The sequence below is a fragment of the Bombina bombina genome, chromosome 3 (assembly GCF_027579735.1).
Source record: "Bombina bombina isolate aBomBom1 chromosome 3, aBomBom1.pri, whole genome shotgun sequence".
Taxonomy (NCBI): domain Eukaryota; kingdom Metazoa; phylum Chordata; class Amphibia; order Anura; family Bombinatoridae; genus Bombina; species Bombina bombina.
Window position 1 is genome coordinate 651,091,102 of NC_069501.1, and position 22,223 is coordinate 651,113,324.

At 40.5% G+C, this 22,223-nt stretch overlaps 1 protein-coding gene across 1 annotated transcript in view; it reads left to right on the forward strand.

Moving 5' to 3' along the window:
• VPS53 (VPS53 subunit of GARP complex) overlaps positions 1 to 22,223 on the forward strand; it is an 833,787-nt gene that overhangs the window by 613,791 nt on the left and 197,773 nt on the right. The window contains exons 15-16 of the mRNA XM_053707376.1: positions 3,790 to 3,937; positions 18,231 to 18,313. Coding sequence (XP_053563351.1) covers positions 3,790 to 3,937; positions 18,231 to 18,313 — 231 coding nt within the window. The remainder of the gene's footprint in view (positions 1 to 3,789; positions 3,938 to 18,230; positions 18,314 to 22,223) is intronic.

A 22,223-nucleotide genomic window follows, 5' to 3' on the forward strand; every position in this document is an offset into this window, starting at 1 on the left:
CTGGTGACTCATCCTCTCTATTGTCCCTGTCTGTTGGAGTACCTCAAGGCTCTGTCCTGGGTCCTCTACTCTTCTCTATTTACACTTCTTCACTGGGTAAACTTATCAACAGCTATGGCTTCAGCTATCACCTCTATGCTGATGATATCCAGATCTACCTTTCCACCCCTGCACTCTCTCCTTCTGTCAACTCTCACATCAGTGACTGCTTATCTGGCATTTCCTCCTGGATGGCCTCTCACCACCTAAAAATAAATATGTCCAAGACCGAACTACTTCTAATTCCCCCCTTCTAGCTCTACTCCAGTCTCTAATTTTTCTATCACTGTTGGCGGCACCACTATCTCCCCATCACCCCAAGTCCGCTGCCTCGGAGTCACGCTTGACTCAAATTGGTCCTTCATTCCCCACATCCAACTGCTCTCTTCATCCTGCCGCAACCACCTACGCAATATCTCCAAAATTCGTCCGTTTCTGAGTGCTGAAACTACCAAACAGCTCGTCCACTCCCTGTTAATTTCCCGACTTGACTACTGTAACAACTTACTAATTGGCCTCCCTCTCTCTTGCCTCTCTCCCCTCCAATCCGTCCTAAATGCATCTGCCAGGCTAATCCACCTCTCTCGACGCTCTGCTTCTGCTGCGCCTCTCTGTGAGTCCCTTCACTGGCTCCCCATTCACAGCAGAGTTAAATTCAAAATTCTCACCCTGACCTACAAAGCCCTCACCAATGGTGCCCCACCCTACCTGTCCTCACTCATCAACAAATATACTCCTGCCCGTCCCCTAAGATCCAACAACGACCTGCTTCTTGCGTCCTCTACCATCACCTCCTCTCATTCTAGACTACAGGACTTCTCTCGTGCGGCACCAACCCTTTGGAACGCACTTCCTCGAGATGTCAGACTTGCCCCTAACCTCTCCTCCTTTAAACGTTCCCTAAAGACCTTTCTGTTCAGGGAAGCTTATCACCCGACTTATTAACAAACTAACTTCAATTAACTAACAGTTGCCCTCTATCGCCTCATAATATCATTCTCACCTCTGCAGTCCCCACCTCCTGTTTCCAATCCTCCTACCCGTCTAGATTGTAAGTTCCCATGGGAATAGGGCCCTCAATTCCCCCTGTATTTGTCTGTAAAATTTTGTGTCTTATCGTATTGTTTCTCCACTGTACTGTTATCCTTGTACCCATGGGCAGCGCTGCGGAATCTGTCGGTGCTTTATAAATAAAAAATAATAATAATAGTCTGGAACACACCTGAGCAGGGTGGTGTGCTTTAACCAAAGGGATTTGGTCAGTCTCCCTTAAATTTAAAGGGACACAGAACCCAAATGTTTTCTTTCGTGATTCAGATAGAGCTTGCAATTTTAAGAAACTTTCTAATTTACTCCTATTATCAAATTTTCTTCGTTCTCTTGCTATCTTTATTTGAAAAAGGCAGCTAGGCTTTATTTTGGTTCAGTACTCTGGACAGCATTTTTTTTATTGGTGGTTACATTTATCTACCAATCAGCAAGAACAACCCAGGTTGTTCACCAAAAATGGGCCGGCATCTAAACTTACATTCTTGCATTTCAAAAAAAAGATACCAAGAGAATGAAGAAAACTTGATAATAGGAGTAAATTAGAAAGTTGCTTAAAATGTCATGCTCTATCTGAATCACGATAGAAAAAAATGTGGGTTCAATGTCCCTTATACAACAAACGGGTTTGGTTAAGCACACCTAACAAAAATATTTGATATATTAGCACATATATTGTGGGAGTGCTGCCAAATTGACCAAAATAAGTATAAGACAAAAACAGGTAAAGGCGCACATCCAAACACATAAGACCACTTATTTTTACATATATTTTTAACATATTATTATATTTTGTTTTCTGTCCCTTTAATGTATGGGAAAGACAATGATCAATAAAACCTGTTAGTTAACTCCAAACGTAATTCCTTATGAAATAAGTTTGTATGCTTTAGTAAAACAACTTGCAGTGTACCTTTGTATTACTTATTTTACTTGCTTCTCCTGTATATTTAATCTGAAAATTTTAGTTTTTCTACTGCTTCCTTGAGGATGGCATTCTGTTAAGTTGAAAACACTGACTCTCCAACGTTATGCATGGTGATTGGTTGATATGTGCAGAAGCTCATTTATATATGTCCCTAACTGCTCACAGCAGTTTAGATAAAATAAACACTCAAGTGGCTTTTTAAGAGGTTTGTCCCTAGACTGCAAAACAATGCAACATTTTAAAACATACATTTTGTATGTAGGTATTTTGCATCTAACTTCTACATTGTTTTGTTTTCTAAACCAGTTAAATATTTCTTTTTACAAAAGTACTTTTAAACGTTTGTGAATTTGCCAGTGTTCATCTGCAAAAATCATTATTAACCCATAAAGGAACCATCTCATTTTCACAGACATGGATCGGCTGTCATTCTGTAGGAGAGCTACATGATTCAGTAGAGTATGCTATGCCCTTTACTACTAAGTCAGTTGTCTTTTTATTGAAGCCCCAATGCTCGGGTGGCTTGTAAATTCCGCACATACGTATAGCATAGTAAAGGAAGCGATACTGTCGGCAGCACTTCCTACAGTTGCTGTATTAGTGCGCGCATGTGGTGATGTTGCTAAATGTGGTAGTAACTTTGCAGTCTACAAAATCCTTATTCCTGTCAAGGGGATATGAGGATTATTGTGGTCTGTTGGAAAGGTACATGCTTTGTTTTTTACTTGCAATAAGACACCAGCAGATTCTTTTCTGTTGAAAACTACTTTGAATATATTTTTATTTGCTTAGAATAGAAATTATATTGACTTTAGAAACCATGTAATAATACAAGTGGCCCCCAAAAACTATTTTTCAAACGTATGAAACAAAGATGCTTCTTAATATGAAAAATTTGGATTTTATTGACATTGCTGTTATTTCTCTTAGGCTGTTTCAATAAATGTTTACAACTGAAAAAGGCATTATAGTGGAAAATGACATGCTCTATTTATTATGTATGTCAATTTAGCAGTAGTGGCCCTGCATGTGGGTTAAATACATAGTTAAAGTACCACTCTGGAGCTGCAGAGCACTGCTGTTACCGAGAGGGCACTGCCAGTGTCCCAGTCAGCAGTGGTATTTGTACATACAGCTGGGTCGTGTCACTACCGCCAATGATTGGGTCGTTTGCCATGTCCACAAAGGACTGGCAGTGCTATGCAGCTTCAGAATGATTCTTCAAATATGTGTTTAATCTCTGCATTGTAAGGTCACTGGTGTTACAAATTAGAGCATTTAATTGTTTCCAATATAATGGTCCTTTAATTATTCATCAAGCAATTTGCAGTTAGTAGTTTTCGACTGGTGCTAATGTACTTCTCATGAGATATTTTGTATCAGAAATTTAGTAAATAGGTCTTGCTCTCTCAAAATAAATTATGCATTTTTTCTAATTTCTTCTTTCTGTAGACTTTTAGTTTTATGAATTAACGTATAATATAAATAAAAATAATCAAAATAAGGTTAGCTACTAAAATTTCATTACACAATTTCTTCTTTGAGTTTTATAATACGTAGAAGTCTTGTAATGGGATAGGGTAGGGAAGTATTTTTATTTTGCCTACACTTACTAGGCCTAGGACAGCAGGATTATGGGAGCAGCACATTGTGAGTTGTAGTTCAGTGTTGTTTTCACCAGGGTGGATTTGATTTAAATTTGCACTTCTGTAATCTATTTGCTGATTCAGGTATATACTGTAACTAATTATTTGTTTCCATTTATTTTGGATTAGAACAAGCAGCAGCAGCACTGGACTCACTATTACCAGTCTGTTGAAGGAAAAGGAAGGGTCTGAAGTGTCCAAGTTCACCATGGAGGAGCTGTGTCTAATATGCAGCATCCTGAGTACAGCAGAGTATTGCCTAGCAACAACACAGCAAGTAAGTGCCTGCTTAGCATCTTATTGTAAGTACTAGTGATATACTACTCATTACTCAATGCTTTATGCTAAACACAATGCATTTAACGCTAATGTTGAATTCCGATAATTGCACTTTTTACCCTAAAAACAGGTTGTATTGCTAAAGGACATATACTGCATCTTTGTATGGGAAGGAGATGCATACATTACAATAAAACTCGTCATTTTAAAAATCATACAAAATTAAAGGGACATAAAAAAAAAAAAAATATTTCATGATTTAGGTAAAACATAGAATTTTAAACAACTTTCCAATTTACTTCTATTATTAAATTTGCTTCATTCTCTTGCCATCATTTGTTGAAGGAGCAGCAATGCACTACTGAGCACCCCCAAGGCAGAACATAGTGCGATCTGCGATGTCATCGCAGAAAATGCTGCCTGTCTGCAGAAAGATTGGGTCCTACAGATGCAGAGCATAGAGCTGAAGCGTTCCTCTGCACGCTATGAAATTCCTTTACAACTAACTACAAGTCAGTTCCTCCTCACCTCTGCGTGCATATCTGATTATAGTGGCTGCACTGCTTACCTTAAAACCCCCATCCTATGGCTAACAAAGATCGCTGCAATGTATTTCTGTGCAATACACTGCAGCTATTTTGGAAGCCATGGGGTTAACATCTGCATTTGTTTATTAGCTGTGAAGGAGGGCTGCTCTGCGTGCACGGTACTGCTGCGCCGGGGAGGGAGTGTCAGAGTGGCTACTTCCTGCAAGTCTGCGGAGGCTTGATTTATATCAGTTTAGTACAACAGCCCTCTCTTCAAAGAAACCGTGTCCGCGGTGAGGCTCTTATCAAATAGTTATGCTGAGCTTATATGAGATGTTGATGTTACCGTGTGGAGAGTTTTTTTTGCCGTTATAGCAGTCTGATTTAAGAGAGGCTACAAATATTTAAAATCAGCATTTTGAAAATGTGACGTTGCTTGTACTTTTTAGTGACTAGTATAGTTAACACACTCCTTTTGCTTTGGAACATTTTAAAAATGTAGTGAAATAATTATTTAGAGATGTTTGTGATACCCCAATAACTGAACTTAACAAAAGATACCAGTGCTCACATTTGTTGCTCAAGTCACAAGTGTTTCTGTAGCTGACATTTACCATATAAACTTTTGTTTGTTCATTTAGGAGCTTCTTATAGAGCACACTGTTTTCATAATAGTACACAAATTATTAGGAACATTGAACATCAGCCCTAATTTACTGTATTACTTTATATTACCCTAGCAGATGAAACTAGGTTATAATTGTTTCCCCTTTATTTGTAACAAAAATCATATTCCTGCAGACACATAACAACATGGCGATTTTTAGTAATACAATGATGAAATCTGCCATGTCCCTGCATTAATTACCAATACATAATTATATTTATTTATTTAACCTTGCCTCTTAGCCTTTGCAAAGCTCTTACTCCTGAATTTAATAAGTTAAAGGGACATGAAACCCAATTTATTTTCTTTTTTCATGCTTTAGAAAGAAGATGCAATTTTAAACAACTTTCTAATTTACTTCTATTATCTAATTTGCTTCATTCGCTTTATATCCTTTGCTGAAAAGCATATCTAGATAGGCTCAGTAGCTGCTGATTGGTGGCTGCACATAGATGCCTCGTGTGAATGGCTCACCCATATGCATTGCTATTTCTTCAACAAAGGATATCTAAAGAATGAAGCAAATTAGATGATAGAAGTGAATTGGAATGTTGTTTGAAATTGTATTATCTGAATCATGAAATAAATATTTTGGGTTTAGTGTTCCTTTAATGTGAGCAATGCACCTTTTTATTACATTTAGCCTTCTAATTATGTAATGTTAGACCAAAAGCAAAGGAAAAAAAATATTTGAGACATTTTCAAAAAATAACACAATTTTATTTTTCTCTGCAGCTAATTTGCAATGCAATATATTATAAAACTTTAAAAAATTACTTTACTCTCCAGTTAATCAACACATTGCAATTTAATTGGTGCTTTAGTGTAACTGCCTAATTTAAAATCAAATTTCATTTCAAAATGACCTGCAGAAAAAGATTAATTAAAAAATTCTCATCGCAGAAAGTGAAAAAAAGTTCTGCCTCTGGGCTGAGCACATGGGTGAGCCAATGACAATTGGTATATATATATGCAGCCACCAATCAGCAGCTAGAACTCTTTCCTAGATAAACATTTCAGCATAGAATAACAAAAGAATGAAGCAAATTAAATAATAGAAGCAAATTGGAAAGTTGTTTAAAATTGAATTCTTTATCTAAATCATGAAAGAAAGTTTCTGGGTTTTATGTCCCTTTAATAATTGAATTATTTAACATAAATATGCAGGAATTTTTTTTATTGTTGATGTGCATTAAATTGTTCAACAAAAATCCTTTTTTATCATAAACATAAATATTGTATGCAAATTACACAGAAATAAATCATATTAAATATGCACTGATTAAATTGTAATTTAAGTACACTGGATGCGCAAAAACAATTAAATTCATACAAAATACAAAGTGTAATTGTAGCTTTTTCAAAAAATGGACTGAACATGGGCGTTCCATGGTCGTATATGAAATTGTCTCTCTAATCCCGGCAAAATACTGTAAAGATTTTCGCACTACAGATCTGTTTTCTTTTACAAGATATGACGAGTCCACGGATTTCATCATTACTTATGGGATTGCGCCTCCTGGTCAGCAGGAGGAGGCAAAGAGCACCACAGCAGAGCTGTATATATAGCTCTTCCCTCCCACTCCAGTCATTCTCTTTGCCTGTGCTAGTAATAGGAAAAGGTAAAGCTAGGTGTTAGTTTAGATTCTTCAATCAAGAGTTTTTTATTTTCAAATGGTGCCAAAGTGTACTATTTTATTACCGGGCAGCTTCTGGAAGATCCAATCATGCTTGGGAACTTGTTGGATTTTAGTCTCACTGCGCCTCCCTTATTGGTGCTGCCTGGATGTGGACTTAGTGAATTTGCCTAAGACCCTTTATTATTCACAGGACCTCAGGAGGAAGAGTGGATCTCTTGACACTGGGTATTTTCATGCTGTTCCTCAGCATGGAGGTAAGTGCAGTCTTTTTATGTCTGGGGCTTGAAAGCAGATACTCAGAACTGACTGCACTTTATTATTGCGGTTTATGGGCCTTGATAAGGGTATCCCTGTGCAAATATGTGGATGTCATGTGCTGCATAATAAAGATGACAACATACATATTTCTTCTACAAGATATGACGAGTCCACGGATTTGATCCTTACTTGTGGGATTTATCCTCCTGCTAACAGGAAGTGGCAAAGAGCACCACAGCAGAGCTGTATATATAGCTCCTCCCTTCCCTCCACCTCTAGTCATTCTCTTTGCCTGTGTTAGTAATAGGAAGAGGTAAAGTGAAGTGTTAGTTTATATTTTTCAATCAAGGAGTTTTTTATTTTAAAATGGTGCCAGTGAGTACTATTTTCCTCAGGGAGAAATCGTCAGTCTGGATTCCCAAGAGGAATGGAGACATAAATTTTTTTCTGCCCTAATGTTGATGATCTTAGCAAACGTTATCTAAGATCCATTCTGGTTCCCACAGAGCTTCTGAAGGTAGTGCAAGAAAAATCTTCAGTGTGGAGAACGGTGTCATGCTACAAGCAGCATTGAGGTATGTTCAGTCCTTTATTTCTGGGGAGACTTGTTATAGCAGAACAGGCTGACATTATTCCCTACCGGGGAAGGGGTAAGCAGTAGACCTATATGCTTTATGGGGGTACTGGAATTACCGTTTTTTATATTGCATACTATATTTTGTATGTGAGTCAATATGGGCTAGACACTGGGAGATGCGGTTGAGAGACTGTCCTATTATTGGATAATTGGCCTAGAAAGATGGCTGTTTATTGTAGTCATTTTTACTATACATTAGGGGACCCCATGGCTTAACTGAATTTTCTTCCCATGGGGTTGTGGGGACGGCTGATGCGACGCCCATGGTGGGCGGGGCCTATTTCGCACGCTCAGACACGCAGTTTCTCTCCAGTATAAGGAAGCAATGCCCTAGCTCCGGTGGGATCCAAGTTTCGTTTTTCAAGCACCGGATAGTTGTTGTCGCATACTTGAGTACCCTGGAGGCAGGTAGGCGGAAGTGCAGGGGCTGATATTGTTTAAAAACTTGGTCATATCAAATAAAGATGATATAAAATGTGATTTAGCATTTTCTAACAGATTGTGCAATATTCATTAGCAAATTTGAGCTTCTTATATTTTTTATTGCTGCAAAATCGTTTTTGTGAGATACAGAAAAATTGTTGCGCTTTTATTATTTAAAGGAGCAGTACATTTTTTTTGTGAAAATGTTTTGAGTCATTAAATAAGGTTAAAGAACGACTATTGTTGCTATTGCTAGTCTGTTTAACATGTCTGAACTTGAGGAAACTCCTTGTTCTATGTGTTTAGATGCCATTGTGGAACCCCCTCTTACTTTGTGTACCTCTTGTACTGAAAGGGCCTTACAATGTAAAAAGCATATTTTATGTAAAGAAAGTGTGCCTATGGATGATTCTAAGTCTGAGGAGAATCAGGATATGCCGCCAAATTCCAACCTCTAACGCCCACCCAAACAACGCCGGGTTCCTCAACCGCGTCTAATTCATTTACTCTGCAGAATATGGTTGCAGTTATGTCAACTACCCTTACAGAGGTGTTATCTAGGTTACCAGTGTTACAGGGCAAACGCAGTAGTACTGGAATCAATGTGAATACTGAGTCCTCTGATGCTTTGTTGGCTATTTCCGATGTACCCTCACAGGGATCTGAATTGGGGGTCAGGGAACTTTTGTCTGAGGGAGAACTTTCGGAATCGGGAAGTGTGTTACCTCAGACAGACTCGGACGTCATGTCCTTTAGATTTAAGCTGGAACACATCGGCCTGTTACTTCGGGAGGTTTTAGCGACTCTGGATGACTGTGATTCTATTATGGTACCACCAGAGTAATTGTGTAAAATGGACAAATACTTAGAGGTACCTGCTTACACTGATGTTTTTCCGGTTCCTAAGAGAATTTCTGAGATTATTAAAAGGGAATGGGACAGACCGGGCATACCGTTCTCACCTAATCCCAATTTTTATAAAATGTATCCCATATCTAAAACACTCCGGGACTCTTGGCAGAAAGTCCCTAAGGTGGAGGGAGCTATATCTACCCTTGCAAAGCGTACAACTATTCCTATTGAGGACAGCTGTGCTTTCAAAGACCCTATGGATAAGAAATTGGAGGGTCTTCTAAAAATGTTATTTATTGATCAGGGTTTCCTTTTACAACCGACAGCCTGCATTGTACCAGTTACCACTGCAGTGGCTTTTTGGTTTGATGCCTTGGAAGAGTCTCTTAAGACTGAGACTCCTTTAGAGGATATTTTATATAGAATTAAGACTCTCAAGCTGGCTAATTCTTTTATCACAGATGCCGCCTTTCAAGGAATGCTGGATTTGCCATCTTAGCGCATAGAGCGTTATGGTTAAAATCTTGGTTTGCTGATGTGTCATCTAAGTCAAAGCTTTTTGCTATGCCTTTCAAGAGTAAGACCCTATTCGGGCCTGACTTGAAGGAAATCATTTCTGACATTACTGGAGGTAAGGGTCATCTCCTACCGCAGGATAAGACTGCTAAATTGAGGGGTAAACAGAATAATTTTTGTTCCTTTCGGAACTTTAAAGGAGTACCCTCTTCTTCCTCTTTTTCCTCAAAACAAGAAGGAAGTTTTGCTCAGGCCAAGTCTGTCTGGAGACCCAACCAGGCTTGGAACAAGGATAAACAACCCAAGAAGCCTGCTGCTGCTACCAAGACAGCATGAAGGGACGGCCCCCGATCTGGGACAGGATCTAGTAGGGGGCAGACTTTCTCTCTTTGCCCAGGCTTGGATAAGAGATGTTCAGGATCCTTGGACACTGGAAATCGTGTACCAAGGGTATCAGCTGGAATTCAAAAGTTCTCTCCCAAGGGGGGAGGTTTCTTCTTTCACGATTGTCTGCAGACCAGACAAAAAGAGAGGCGTTCTTACGTTGTGTAAAAGACCTCTACTATGGGAGTAATTTGTCCCGTTCCAAGACTGGAGCAGGGACAGGGGTTTTACTCGAATCTTTTCGTGGTTCCCAAAAAAGAAGGCATGTTTCGACCCATTTTAGATCTAAAGAGTCTAAACAAGTTTCTCAGAGTCCCTTCCTAAAAAAATGGAGACTATTCGAACAATTCTGCCATTGATCAATATATGACTACCGTGGACTTGAAGGATGCATACCTTCATATACCTATCCACAAGGATCATCATCAGTTCCTAAGGTTTGCCTTCCTGGACAAACATTTTCAGTTTGTGGCTCTTCCCTTCGGGTTGGCTACAGCACCCAGGATCTTCACAAAGGTACTAGGGTCCCTTCTGGCGGTTCTCAGGCCGTGGGGCATTGCAGTAGCGCCTTATCTGGACGATATTCTAATCCAGGCGTCGACTTATCATCTGACAAGATCTCATAGAGACACGGTGCTGTCCTTTCTGAGAACTCACTGATGGAAAGTGAATCTAAAAAAGAGTTCACTAATTCCACAGACAAAGGTTCCCTTCTTGGGAACTCTGATAGATTCCATATCCATGAAGATTTTTCTGACTGAGGTCAGAAAGTCAAAGATTCTAAATACATGCCGATCCCTTCAGTTCAATCCTCGACCATCAGTGGCTCAGTGCATGGAGGTAATTGGATTGATGGTGGCGGCAATGGACATCATTCCGTTTGCTCGTTTTCATCTAAGACCACTGCAACTGTGCATGCTCGGACAGTGGAATGGGGATTATGCAAATTTATCTCCTCAGATAAATCTGGACCAGGAGACCAGAGACTCTCTTCTTTGGTGGTTGTCGCCGGATCATCTGTCCCAAGGGACGTGCTTCCGCAGACCTTCGTGGGTGATAGTGAAAACGGACGCCAGTCTACTAGACTGGGGTGCGGTCTGGAATTCCCTGAAGGCTCAGGGTGTGTGGACTCAGGTGGAGTCTCTCTACTTCCAATCAACATTCTAAAATTGAGAGCAATATTCAATGCTCTTCAGACGTGGCCTCAATTGGCTTTGGCAAAATGTATCCGTTTTCAGTCGGACAACATAACTACTGTGGCTTACATCAATCATCAGGGAGGAACAAGGAGTTCCTTAGCGATGACAGAGGTATCCAAGATAATTCGATGGGCGGAGGCTCACTCTTGTTATCTGTCAGCAATCTACATCCCAGGAGTGGAGAATTGGGAAGCGGACTTTTTAAGCCGACAGAAATTTCATCTGGGGAAGTGGGAACTCCATCCGGAGGTCTTTGCCTCCCTGATTCTCCGATGGGGAATGCCAAGCTCCCAAGATACGGATCCAGGTCGAACTGATAGATGCCTTGGTCGTTCAACCTAGCTTATGTGTTTCCACCGTTTCCTCTCCTTCCCCGGGTGATTGCTCGGATCAAACAGGAGAGAACTTCAGTAATTCTAATTGCGCCTGCGTCGCCACGCAGGACTTGGTATGCAGATCTAGTGGACATGTCCTCTCTGCCTCCGTGGAAACTTCCATTGAGACAGGACCTCCTCATTCAAGGTCCTTTCCAACATCCAAATCTAATTTCTCTGCAGCTGACTGCTTGGAGATTGAACGCTTGATTTTATCTAAGCAGGGGTTCTCTGATTCGGTCATCGATACTTTGATTCAGGCACGTAAGCCTGTCACTAGAAAGATCTATCATAAGATATGGCGTAAATATCTTTTTTGGTGTGAATCGAAGGGCTACTCATGGAGTAAAGTTAGGATTCCCAGGATTCTGTCTTTTCTCCAAGAAGGATTGGAGAAAGGGTTATCAGCGAGTTCCTTAAAGGGACAAATTTCTGCTTTTTCAATATTGCTACACAAACGTTTGGCAGACGTTCAGTCTTTTTGTCAGGCTCTAACCAGAATTAAGCCTGTGTTTAGACCAATTGCTCCACCCTGGAGTTTGAATTTAGTTCTTAATGTTCTTCAAGGGGTTCCATTTGAACCCATGCATTCCATAGATATTAAGTTGTTATCTTGGAAAGTTTTGTTTTTGGTTGCTATTTCTTCTGCTCGTAGAGTTTCTGAACTTTCAGCGTTACAATGTGATTCGCCTTATCTTATCTTCCATTCTGATAAGGTGGTTTTACGTACCAAACCTGGTTTCCTTCCTAAGGTTGTTTCTAATAAGAATATTAATCAGGAAATTGTTGTTCCTTCATTATGTCCTAACCCTTCTTCTAAAAAGGAGCGTATGTTGCATAACCTGGACGTGGTCCGTGCCCTGAAGTTTTACTTGCAGGCGACTAAGGATTTCTGTCAATCATCTTCATTATTCATTGTCTTTTCTTGAAAGCGTAGGGGTCAGAAAGCTACGGCTAACTCTTTCTTTTTGGCTGAAGAGTATCATCCGTCGGGAGTATGAGACTGCTGGACAGCAGCCTCCTGAAAGAACTACGGCTCATTCTTCTAGGGCTGTGGCTTCCTCATGGGCATTTAAAAACGATGCTTCTGTTGAACAGATTTGCAAGGCTGCGACTTGGTCGTCTCTTCACACTTTTTCCAAATTTTACAAATTTGATACTTTTGCTTCTTCTGAGGCTGGTTTTGGGAGAAAGGTTCTTCAAGCAGTGGTGCCCTCCGTTTAGGTTCCTGTCTTGTCCCTCCCTTTCATCCGTGTCCTGTAGCTTTGGTATTGTATCCCACAAGTAAGGATGAAATCCGTGGACTCGTCATATCTTGTAGAAGAAAAGGAAATGTATGCTTACCTGATAAATTTATTTCTTCTACGATATGAAGAGTCCACAGCCCACCCCGTCATTTTTTAGACAGGTTTAGATTATTTTATTTTTTATAAACTTCAGTCACCTCTGCACCTTTGGCTTTTCCTTTCTCTTCCTAACTTTGGTCGAATGACTGGAGGTGGAGGGAAGGGAGGAGCTATATATTCAGCTCTGCTGTGGTGCTCTTTGCCACTTCCTGTTAGCAGGAGGATAAATCCCACAAGTAAGGATGAAATCCGTGGACTCGTCATATCGTAGACAAAATAAATTTATCAGTTAAGCATAAATTTCCTTTTTTATTTCCTCCAGACAGTCCGGCATTTTAATAATTTTAGCCAGGAGCCCTGGGAGGTTTCTATAGTGCTCAGATGTGAGAGCGCTGTAGCGGGCATAACTTTGTTTATTTTTGTGAGGCTGACGCTGGGGAATAGACTGTTAGACAGGTGTTTGTGACTTAAGTTTTTAGTACTTGACGTTACTAGGCCTTTATTTTTCCCGGGCTCTGTGCAATCTGTTCCGCCCACGAAGGGCGGGACTTTAGTTTGCACGTTTGGCACGCAGTTACGCAGCTGCCGAGTCCCGGTGAACAAGTGCTTGGAAACAAGTGTGTGCGTACAGCACCTAAGTCCACTTGTCACGATATTTACAAGCGGTCTTAGGCACGCTAATAGGAGAACAGCGGTGGTCACACGGAGGCAGGTAGGAGCCGCAGCGGAGCTGTGGCGGGGTGACTGTGAGTAACGGTGTGATTCTAAAAAGGGCCCCATGTGAGTGGTGCGAGGTATACATTGACCGCACTTGAAGCTAAAATATCTCAAATACTTGATTTAATTTTGAGCATAATAATATGCGTTGGCAAATTTTAAAGACACAGTACACTATTTTTTGCTCCACTTTCTGTTCTGATTGTTTATCAGGGATTGACCATGTTTGTACTTTGCATCTGTTACAATGAAGTACATGTGTTTAGATGCCGTTGTGTAACCCCCTGTTACACTTTGTGATACTTGTGTTGAAAGAGCTTTACAATGTAAAGAAAAAATATTTTTTAATAAAGATATGTCTAAGGAAGGTGCTTAGACTGATGAGATTCAGGGTATGCCGCAACTTTCTCCCCAGGCGTCATAGCCTTTAACGCCCGCTCAAGCGACGCCATGTTCTTCATCGACGTCTGTTGCTTTCACCTTGCAGGATATGGCTGCAGTTATGTCATCTACTCTCACAGAAGTGTTATCTAAGTTGCCAATATTACAGGGCAAACGCAGCAGGACAGAAACCCATATGGTTCCTGCGACTTCTGATGCTTTGATGACTATCTCCGATGTACCCTCCCAAGGATCTGAATTGGGGGGTAGGGAGACCCTTTCTGAGGGAGAACTGTCTGACTTAGCGAGTGCATTACCCCAGACAGATTCGGACATCAAGTCCTTCAGATTTAAACTTGAACATCTCCACCTGTTACTGCGGGAGGTTTTAATGACTCTGGACGACTGTGACTCTATTGTGGTACCTCCAGAGAAATTGTGTAAGATGGATAAATACTTAGAAATTCCTTCTTACTCTGATGTTTTTCCGGTTCCTAAAAGATTGACGGAAATTGTTATACGGGAATGGTAAAGACCGGTTATTCCGTTCTCACCTTCCCCTAGTTTTAAGAAGATGTACCCTATAGCTGACAACGTTCGGGACTCTTGGCAAACGATCCCTAAGGTGGAGGGAGCTATTTCTACCCTGGCTAAACGTACGACTATCCCTATTGAGGACAGTTGTGCATTCAAAGACCCTATGGATAAAAAGTTGGAGGGTCTTCTTAAGAAGCTTTTTGTTCACCAGGGATATTTATTGCAACCGACGGCCTGCATTGTACCAGTCACAACTGCGGCCACCTTTGGGTTTTGACGCTTTAGAGGAGTCTCTGAAGACTGAGACTTCTTTAGAGGAGATAATGGACAGAATTAAGGCCCTCAAGCTGGCTAATTCTTTTGTCACAGATGCCGCGTTTCAGATCCCCAAATTGCCGGCTAAGAATACCGGATTCTCCATTTTAACTCGTAGAGCCTTATGGTTAAAATCTTGGTCTGCGGATGTGTCCTCTAAATCCAAGCTTTTGACTATTCCCTTTAAGGGAAAGACCCTCTACGGTCCTGATTTGAAAGAAATCATTTCTGACATTACGGGAGGTAAGGGTCATCTACTCCCTCAAGACAAAACTTCTAAGCAAAGGGGACGACAGAGTAATTTTCGTTCCTTTTGTAATTTCAAGGGAGTCCCCCCTTTCTCTGCCGCTAAGCAGGAAGGGAACTTTTCTCAAGCCAAGGCCATCTGGAGACCTAACCAGGCTTGGAACAAGGGTAAACAACTCAAGACAGCATGAATGGGCGGCCCCCGATCCGGGACCGGATCTAGTAGGGGGCAGACGTTCTCTCTTCGTCCAGGCTTGGATAAGAGACGTTCAGGATCCCTGGACACTGGAAATCGTGTTTCAGGGATATCAGCTGGAGTTCAAAAATTCCTTCCCAAGGGGAAGGTTTCTTCTTTCACGATTGTCTGTAGACCAGATAAAAAGAGAGGCGTTCTTACGTTGTGTAAAAGACCTCTCCACTATGGGAGTAATATGTCCCGTCCCCATACAGGAACAGGGGCAAGGGTTTTATTCAAATCTTTTTGTGGTTCCCAAAAAAGAGGGAACGTTCCGACCCATTTTAGATCTCAAGAGTCTAAACAAATTTCTCAGAGTTCCATCTTTCAAGATGGAGACTATCCGGGCAATCCTTCCATTGATCCAGCAGGGTCAATATATGACTACCGTGGACTTGAAGGGTGCATATCTTCATATTCCTATCCACAGAGATCATCACCAGTTCCTGAGGTTTGCCTTTCTGGACAAACATTTTCAGTTCGTGGCCCTTCCCTTCGGGTTGACCACGGCACCCAGGATCTTCACAAAGGTTCTAGGGTCCCTTCTGGCGGTTCTCAGGCCGCGGGGCATAGCAGTGGCGCCTTATCTGGACGATATCTTGATTCAGGCGTCAACTTATCATTTAACAAGGTCTCACACAGACACAGTACTGTCCTTTCTGAGAACTCACGGTTGGAAAGTTAATCTAGAAAAGAGTTCACTAATCCCTCAGACAAGGGTTTCCTTCCTGGGAACTCTGATAGATTCTATAGCAATGAAGATTTTTCTGATGTAGGTCAGAAAGTCAAAAATTCTAATTACTTGTCGAGCCCTTCAGTCCAATCCTCGGCCATCAGTGGCTCAGTGTATGGAGGTAATTGGGTTGATGGTGGCGGCAATGGACATCATTCCATTTGCTCGGTTTCATCTCAGACCATTGCAACTGTGCATGCTCGGACAGTGGAATGGGGACTATACAAATTTGTCTCCTCTGATAAATCTGGATCGAGAGACCAGAAAAACTCTTCTTTGGTGGTTGTCGCCGGATCATCTGTCCCAGGGGACGTGTTTCCGCAGACCCTCATGGGTGATAGTGACAACGGACGCCAGTCTACTAGGCTGGGGTGCAGTCTGGAATTCCCTGAAAGCTCAGGGTGTATGGAGGCTCTACTTCCAATCAATATTCTGGAATTGAGAGCAATATTCAATGCGCTTGAGGCGTGGCCCCAGTTGGCTTCGGCCAAATTCATCAGGTTCCAGTCGGACAACATCACGACTGTGGCTTACATCAATCATCAGGGAGGAACGAGGAGTTCCTTAGCGATGTCAGAAGTATCCAAGATAATTAAATGGGCTGAGACCAACTCTTGTTATCTGTCAGCAATCTATATCCCAGGAGTGGACAACTGGGAAGCGGATTATTTAAACCGATAGGCTTTTCATCCGGGGGAGTGGGAACTCCATCCGGAGGTATTTGCCTCACTGATTCTTCGATGGGGCAAACCGGAGTTGGATCTGATGGCGTCTCGACAGAATGCCAAGCTTCCAAGATACGGCTCCAGGTCGAGAGATCCTCAGGCCGAACTAATAGATGCCATGGCAGTGCCTTGGTCGTTCAACCTGGCTTATGTGTTTCCACCGTTTCCTCTCCTTCCCCGGGTGATTGTTCGGATCAAGCAGGAGAAAGCTTCTTTAATTCTAATTGCGCCTGCGTGGCCACGCAGGACTTGGTATGCAGATCTAGTGGACATGTCCTCTCTGCCTCCGTGGAAACTCCCAGTGATACAGGACCTTCTTATTCAAGGTCCTTTCCAACATCCAAATCTAATTTCTCTGCAAATGACTGCTTGGAGATTGAACGCTTGATTTTATCTAAGCGGGGATTCTCTGATGCGGTCATTGATACATTGATTCAGGCACGTAAGCCTGTCACTAGAAAGATCTATCATAAGATATGGCCAAAATATCTTTTCTGGTGTGAATCCAAGGTTGTTTCAACTAAGAATATTAATCAGGAAATTGTTGTTCCTTCTTTATGTCCTAATCCTTCTAAGAAGGAGCGTCTGTTACATAACTTGGACGTGGTCCGTGCCTTGAAGTTTTACTTGCAGGCGACTAAGGATTTCCGTCAATCATCTTCATTATTCATTGCCTTTTCTGGAAAGCGTAGGGGTCAGAAAGCTACGGCTACCTCTCTTTCTCTTTGGCTGAAGAGTATCATCCGCCTGGCATATGAGACTGCTGGACAGCAGCATCCTTAAAGAATTGTGGCTCATTCTACTAGGGCTGTTGCTTCCTCATGGGCATTTAAAAACGATGCTTCTGTTGAACAGATTTGCAAGGCTGCGACTTGGTCGTCTCTTCACACTTTTTCCAAATTTTACAAATTTGATACTTTTGCTTCTTCTGAGGCTGGTTTTGGGAGAAAGGTTCTTCAAGCAGTGGTGCCTTCCGTTTAGGTTCTTTAGGGTCTTGTTCCCTCCCTTTCATCCGTGTCCTGTAGCTTTGGTATTGTATCCCACAAGTAAGGATGAAATCCGTAGACTCGTCATATCTTGTAGAAGAAAAGTAAATTTATGCTTACTTGATAAAGTAATTTCTTCTACGATATGACGAGTCCACTGCCCACCCTGTTATTTTAAGACAGATTTTGGTTATATTTTTTTTTGTAAACTTCAGTCACCTCTGCACCTTTAGCTTTTCCTTTCTCTTCCTACCTTTGGTCGAATGACTGGGGGTGGAGGGAAGGGAGGAGCTATATATACAGCTCTGCTGTGGTGCTCTTTGCCACTTCCTGTTAGCAGGAGGATAAATCCCACAAGTAAGGATGAAATCCGTGGACTCGTCATATTGTAGAAGAAATTAATTTATCAGGTAAGCATAAATTTACTTTTTTTTGTGATGTGTTTAATTGCGAATATATATTGTGCATACGTTTCTACCCCTTTAACATTACATTAAATATATACAGTATATATTTCTAAGTTGACCTCTTTGTACTTTAGTACAATTTATAACATTTTGGAAGCTGACATATTTCTTTTCATGTCACAACAGCTTGATGAGAAACTTAAGGAAAAAGTAGATATCACATTGAGAGAGAGAATTAATCTCACAGGAGAGATGGACACATTCAGCACGTGTGTATTACCTTTTGTTTTATGCCTTTTCACATTTAGTATTAGCATGTGTGTGGATAATGTATTTTTCCTAATACATTATAAAGAAATGTTCAATAGACAAGAAAAATGCCTTAACAATTCATTTAATCAAATTAATAATAATAATAATAATAATAATAATAATAATAATAATAAATGAAAATTGTAATATGCTATCATTATTTATGTTGCCCCTTTTCATGTAAATTACCTCAGATTACTGGATTTTCCCATTCTCACAATTAAGAAAAGTACACTGCAGACGTATTCCCTAACTGGCTTTAACAGATAACACCAAAATAATGCACCTTATGGTAATTTAATTAATGTGATTAGCCTTGTCGGCTTCAGACTTAAGCCCTGATTTGTTCCTCCAAATAAGACCAAGTGAGGGGTGGAGTTTGGCTCTTGGAAAACATTTGTAGCAAACAAGACGTCAGTTTGTTCAAAAATGTTTCTACTTTGGTGTTGTGTTATTCTATAGCAACAGAAGATTCTTGTGATTAGAAGGTGTTTACTATCCCATTAATAATAAGCACTTAATTATAATGTATTTTATTTAATTACATATACTTAACGGGACTTGAAACCCACATTTTTTCTTTCATGATTTAGAAAGAGCATGCAATTTTAAACAACTTTCTAATTTACATCGATTATCTAATTTGCTCTATTCTCTTGATATTCTTTGCTGAAAAGCATATCTAGATATGCTCAGTAGCTGCTGATTGGTAGATGCCCATAGATGCCTTGTGTAATTGGCTTACACATGTGCATTGCTATTTCTTCAACAAAGGATATCTACAGAATGAAGCAAATTAGATAATAGAAGTAAATTGGAATGTTATTTAAAATTGTATTCTCTACCTGAATCACAAAATAATTTTTTGGGGTTTAGTGTCCCTTTAAGGGGATAGTAAACACTTTAAGATTAATATATATCATTTTATTTATTTTTTAGTTATAAATAATAAAATAATTTTGTAATTTTGCTTCATTTTCATGTTATTCAGCTCTGAAAATTTAGCAATTTCTAATTATTTTTAGAACTTAAAATGCCCCTGCTGACCTTTCAAGTCTAATTCTGCTACATATATGTCCCCTGCTGACCTTTCAAGGCTAATTCTGCTACATATATGTCCCCTTATGCACCCTTTGAGTGCTAAGCAATTTCCCACCTAGGTGCTAAGCTGGATTTCATTTTTTTTAGCACTAAAAGGGTTAACTGATAACTGCAAAACAATTCACTTTATTCTAACTTTATGGCAGTGACTAACCTTGTTATCTGTGAAGCTCAGATTGGAGTTAGGCTATTGCAAACTATTATTTAAAACATTGACTTGTCTGATGTGTTATTCTACAGTAATTCAACATAAATTATGTTTACCGTCTCTAACATTAATCATGGTTGCCTATTAAGTGACTTTCTGTGTCTAAAGAAAAAAAAAACAGCCTACATTTTTTTTCTTTCCTATGGCATGGAGAGTCCACGAAACATTCTAATTACTAGTGGGAAATTCACTCCTGGCCAGCAGAAGGAGGCAAAGAGCACCCCAGAAGAGCTAAGTATCACTTCCCTTACCCATAACCCCCAGTCATTCTATTTGCCTTGATCACGGGAGGATGGCGAAGATGGTATCTGAAGATTTTAATCCCTTTAATGGGTATTTTTCCCTGCAAGCAAGGATTGGGGCTCTGCTGTGTCCATGTCAATCTCTTTAGTAAAAGTAATGGTGGCTATTAGCAGTTAGAAGACTGTGAGGTGGTCTTTGCTTAAACTTCTAACATTATTGCTACCCCTATTATAGAAAGCCAGTGTTGGTTACTCTGTTCTTTCTTTTCTATAGGTCCCTGGTAGATATGGTGAAGCTGCCACACCTCAGAAAACAGCTCCTGCCTGACAGAGCAGGATCTACAGGTAAATGCTTTCCCTTCTAGGTTTGAAGGTACCGGCACTATAGGGGTTAAATCCTTGTGGATAGTATTTGAATCTGTTTTAGGGGCGCTGCTTTTATGTGAAAAGAGGCATCATTTTTTATTGGGGGCTCAGAGATGGGAGAGTGTATGAAGTGTTTGACAGGTGTTTGTTTTACTTCTTGTTGCAATCTTTTTTTAGCTCAGCTTATTGGCCCAATCACTTTTGCTGTGCTGCTGTTGGTTTCCACGCCATTTTTGTTTGGCGCAATTTAAAAAAAAAAAGTTTTTTTTATTGTGGTCACATGACCACTCCTCGGCACTTCTGGTTTTCGGCTTCTCTGTTCAGATCGGAGTTTGCCACAACGAGTGTGGAGGCAAGTGGATTTGTGCTGTTCCGGTAACAAGGAGGTGTTATTGCTACCGGGTGTGTCCGGTTTTCTGTGCTAGTGGGATAGCAACTTCTGGAGGTGTATGACCTTAGCAGAGCTGAGGGGTTTAAGTGCTTATTTGTTTTATTGCTTCATATAAATAAACTTAATTTGGCTTTTTAAATGTTTTTGTTAATTGTTAACTGATACCCAATTATGGACACTTATACTGAAGTTGATTCATTTAAAAAAATCTTATTGTGTTTGGAGGCTAAGATAATCCCTCCTGTACAGTTTTGCTCTTCATGTTTAAATAAAACTTTAAAGCTTAAAGATAAGATGTCTCTCCCTGAGCCTCCTGTCTCTCAGGATAGTGTTATCCTAGCTACACCTCTGCTTTCCCCTCAAGCTTCACATGCAGTGCCCTGCGGTTCCTCTCAACCTCCTGGGGGTGTTTTTTTAACCTGGTAGATTTTGCTGAGCAGATTACTTCTGCTGTTTCTGCAGCTTTATCAGCTTTTCCAAAGGTTTCTGGTAAACGAAAGTGGAAATCTCATATTGATGTTAGTAAGGCTGACTCCGCTAAAGCTGCGTTAGTCAGTTTGTCTCAATTATTGAGGATGATTCTTCAATGACTTCTGAGGGGGATTTGTCAGATTCTGATACTGTAGTGACAAATTCTGCAGATTCAGAGGAGATTAATTTCATATTTAAGTTAGAACACCTTTAAGTTCTTTTGAAGGTGGTTCTTGCTACTGTGGAAGAATCCGAATCTGTTGCGGAGAATCCAAAGAGGTCTAGTAAGCTTAATAGGGTATATGATGTACCCTCATCTGTGGAAGTATTTCCAGTTCCAGACCGTATGGCAAATATTATAACTCAGGAATGGGATAAACCAGGTATTCCCTTTTCCCCGTCCCCTGTTTTTAAAAATATTTCCTGTTGCAGACTCTATTCGTGACTCATGGCGCACGGTGTCCAAGGTAGAGGTAGCTATCTCTACTCTGGCTAAGAGAACTACTATTCCTATTGAAGATAGTTGTTCTTTCAAAGATCCCATGGATAAGAAGCTTGAGGCTTTTTTGAAGATGTACATTCATCAGGGATTACAATTTGCAACCTTTTGCTAGTATTGCTACAGTTGCGGGGGCAGCATTTTATTGGTGCAATGATTTATTTAATCGTATCCTAGAAGAGACTACTATAGAGGAAACCCAAGACAGGATCAAGGCTCTTAAGTTAGCCAATACCTTTATTTGTGATGCCAACATGCAAGTTCTTAGGTTGGGTGCTAAGATTTCTGGTTTTACTGTTTTAGCTTGCAGAGCTCTTTGGTTAAAATCTTGGTCTGCAGATGTTAAATCCAAGTCCAAGCTTTTATCTCTGCCTTATAAGGGTAAAACCTTGTTTGGACCAGGTCTGGCAGAAATTATTTCTGACATTACAGGTGGAAAGGGTTCTTTCCTACCTCAGGTTAAAAATCTACCTATGGGTAGCCAGAATTCAAATGTTCGTTGCTTTCATAAGTTTAAGGGACAGAAGTCTTCCTCTTCCAAGTCAGATCAATCCAAGTCTTTTTGGAGGTCTAGTCAGCCATGTAATAG